This window comes from Nanorana parkeri, unplaced genomic scaffold (genome assembly GCF_000935625.1).
Source record: "Nanorana parkeri isolate BGI_ZX_2015 unplaced genomic scaffold, ASM93562v1 scaffold22, whole genome shotgun sequence".
Taxonomy (NCBI): Eukaryota; Metazoa; Chordata; class Amphibia; order Anura; family Dicroglossidae; genus Nanorana; species Nanorana parkeri.
The window spans coordinates 3,303,909-3,307,855 of NW_017306290.1; the positions used below are offsets into that span (position 1 = coordinate 3,303,909).

The 3,947-nt window shown below is 42.7% G+C and overlaps 1 protein-coding gene across 1 annotated transcript in view; it reads left to right on the forward strand.

Moving 5' to 3' along the window:
* The window catches only part of LOC108792882 (amine sulfotransferase-like), an 8,525-nt gene extending 7,792 nt beyond the window's left edge, over positions 1–733 (forward strand). The window contains exon 6 of the mRNA XM_018563767.1: positions 559–733. Coding sequence (XP_018419269.1) covers positions 559–698 — 140 coding nt within the window. The 3' untranslated portion in view covers positions 699–733. The remainder of the gene's footprint in view (positions 1–558) is intronic.
* Positions 734–3,947: the final 3,214 nt, after the last annotated feature.

Genomic DNA, 3,947 nt, shown 5'->3' on the forward strand with positions numbered 1-3,947 from the left:
CCTACTATCCCATCAGTAAAGGATGGACACCTGCACCTCCAAAGCAAGTTCAGTGCGTGTTTATTAACGTACTAGTTGCAAGTAGAACACTCTATACTATCCCATCAGGAGCCCAAGCTGCAGCAGCATGGCAGAGGAGGGGAAGTGGACCAGGCCTGAATCGAGGCGAACTTATGTCCTTTTATGAATAGATCCCTCCCTGGATTAGTGTCATGCATTTGCATGGTTCTGGCAGCCAGCCACCTGTACCCTGTACAAAAATTTCAAGGCACCCTGGTTGAGAAATCTGTATTAGACAACCAGCCAACAGATGTGCATCGTGGGGGGGGGTCGGTGGGGGGTTGTAAGACCTGCATGTCCCGCTGTCTTCATATACCTTTGGCTAGCTTAACTGTTCAGGGGTGCTTAGACAAAAAAAAATGTACATAATGAATTGTGGTTCTGCCCCTGTAAGCATATGCAAATTACTTTCCTCTTCAATGAATTAATGTAGTATTTTCCTGATTATTGTATTGCTCACTGCCATCTGTATAAACATCTCCCATTGCTCTTCACCAGGTACTGTTGGTGACTGGAAAAACACAATGACAGTTACCCAAAGTGAGATGTTTGACAGAGTTTATAAGGAAAAGATGAAGGATCTACCCATTAAGTTTCTCTGGGACATTAATGATGAAGAAGCAGGCATGTTAAAATGATGCTGAGATTTTAAAGTGACTCTGGTGGTAAATTGAGAACAGGATTAAAAACAGTTCTCTCCAAAGAAGCTATTATACACTGACCTCTCCAGCGTTAGGGCCAATGAACTCTGCTTCGCTAATGAGCAAATGTATCCCGAAGCTTATGTGTCCAAATATTTTACCTGTAACAGTAATTTTATATGTCATAATGATGGGCATTTGGTACACCTTTATAAATGTTTTAAATTTTTACATGCAGTGGCTCAGTTTCACTTTTGTTTCTTTTGCTTTGTAAAAAAAGTTATCAAACTTGAGCATGCTTTAACCCAAAGAGAAGAGTTTTTTTCTTAATTTACAGGAATGAGTGGCAAATTTCAGTAGCCTCATTTTATTACAGGTTTCTGCACTAGACCTAAAACAGGGTAAGATGTGGAAGAAAGAGGGATAGGAGGCATTCTATTCCAATACCGGGACGGTCCCTTTGAAGAGGCAAAGTAAAGAAGAGAGGCCCACAGCCTCGGCACTAATGGTAATTGTCACTTGGGATCAGTGGCGACTCTAGGAACAATATATAGGGTGGGGCACATAAGATACCACAGTCAAAACTGGGGGGGCACTAATAATTTTCACCACTAAATCATACCACTGAAAAAAATGAAAAAGACCGGGCCGCAACGCACATCACGGGACCTATCATAGCTAAAGCACATTGTCAATATGGCTGCTGAGAACCTGCCTTTTTATAGTGAAGGAACTGGCTTATCGAAAAGCCCCTTATTGGCCCTTCTAAGCAAGCTGACATAAGTTCAGAGGCCAGCAGAGCATTACTTTGCTGGGTCCACAAATTGCAAACATGATAGGATTAATTGCGACCCATTGTAGTGGTGAACCTGAACCTCATCCCTAATTGTGATCCACACCCATGGTTCTAATTAAAACTGTACCCCTAAAATACCTGAACAATGCCTGCATCCAATCGGATTGTTCAGGTATTTTGAGAGCCAGTGGGGCCGACTAGCAAGATACTGAAGCTTGGCCCAGTGGGGGATTCCCCCATCCACACAGTTTAGCATAGATGGAGGAATCTGTTGCACTTTTTCCATCTGACCATAGAAAATCTGCAGATAATCTATAGGTGTATGGGCAGCTTTAGATGTATTAGCAGATTAGGATTTAACCAGCAAATTAAATCCGAACTCCAGAAAACACTATTAAGCACTTACAGCAACAGTTTTATTTATTTATTTTTCCTTTTGGGATAAACGTTTTACATAAATGAATAAAAACTGACCTTTGTAGGCACTCCTGTCAGTGTTAAATTATCTCAACCCTCCAAGGAGAAAGATGGAAGTTGAAACATAACAGAATTACCAGCCAGATCCAGGGGTGTATCTACTGCAAGGCAAACTAGGCATTTGCCAAAAAATGCTGCCACAAAATGTGTTGATAGCGCAACCTGTCAGAATCTAGATACACCGTTTGCGCTGAATACCGCGACTGACAGGTTATGCAAAATGTCTTAAACAGGAAGGGGGTGGGACTAGTTTAGATTAGGGATGGGGGGTGCTCGGGTTTAGTCTTGCCTAGGGCAGCACAAGACCAAAATACACCACTGGCCGGATCACCAGGTAAAAATAAAGGAAACACAGCCTAAAAAACAAAGCTTTTTTTTTTTTGCTTTTGGCTTTAGGTACGCTTTAGGTTAGCCCATAATGTGTATCATCTAAACTCCAAACTTTCAGCACATACCTTTAAAAATACCTGAGTTCTGGTATCTATATTTATATTCACTCATTACTCCCAACTGTCCCTCATTTAAAAGGACTGTCCCTTGTTTGGAACTAAATCCCTCTGTTTCTCTTTCCTCCTCAGTTGTACTTAATTTTGGTTTGAAGTACAGACCCTTATTTTATTTTATTTTTTCTAAATGCACAATTTATCTGCAAAGAGCCAGCCTGCAACATTCAACCTGCTAAATAATTGCATTTCTTATGCTGAAAAGCCACTACAAAGGAAAAGTAGTGGTGGAAAAAAGTACTTTTCAATTTAACCAATCATTTATACATATTAATTCTTCATGATCTGGGCAACTAGGGTCCTTTGGCTTGTGTTATGGGGTGACTATGACACTCTTTACCTGATCCCTTTGCAGCAGAGGAGGCTGCCATTACCAGTCTGTGAAGAGTCTATCACACTGTGAAATATAGCTTATAACTTTCATTACTGCAGAGAGCTCCACTAGAGGGAATTGAATATGTCCGCAATCAGCAAAGTAACGGTAGTAAAAGAAGTTAACAAAATATGAGGATGGGGGACAGTAAGAAAAGCCCATGCATTCACCACAATAGGTAGAGACCTGTTTTAGATTTACTGTCATGGTTTCCTGTAGGCAGGGCCGCCGTCAGGGGGGTACAGCCGATATTCAAGTAAGGGGTGAGGGGCCTGTGAACCTTACATGAATATCAGCCAGCAGCCATACAATTGACTGGCAGTAGGTGGAGGCGGCCGCCCGGGCCCCGCAGCACCGGAGGAAGCCGGGGCCCGCACACTCGAGATCCTCACCTGGTGTTCTCTGTGCGGGCCTCCGGTGTCCCCCTGTCTGTGACTGACTGCACATTACGTTTTTAAAGATGGCCAATCAGAAAGCCGGGAGGCGGGTCATTACTCGTCGCCCGGCTTCCTGATCGCAGGGAATGCGGCTCCATGTTCCCCTATGGCACTGACCAGAAGTTCCAGTATCGGGGAATGTATCAGAGTATTTGGGCTGCAAAGGTGCCATACACCTTACAATTATCTGCAGATTTTCTGTGGTCAAATGGAAAAAGTGCAACAGATTGGCCCAGGTGGAGATTCCGCCACCAACACAGTTTAGCGTAGACGGAGGAATCTGTTGCACCTTTTCCACCTGACCACAGAAAATCTGCAGATAATTGTAAGGTCTATGGCCAGCTTTAGGATGTTGTCTGAACAACAACTCAACGTTTGAACACTGTAACATTATCATTGCTTGCTGGAAGCAATGCATGATGGGATATGCAGTCTTGAGAAATGGAGATTACATCTCATCAGGCAGCAGGGAAAGAGATGCAAAGTAGGAAGTCCAGGAAGTTAATGAAAATGATGGGCAGACAGAATCCAGCACTCACTACATAAAAGGGATTTTTGCAAGTAAGCTTTGATTGCATTAAGAAAAACAACTCTGGTATGTATTCCTATTACAATGCTGATGTGATAATAGGATAGTATATGCTGGGAATTTACAATGTC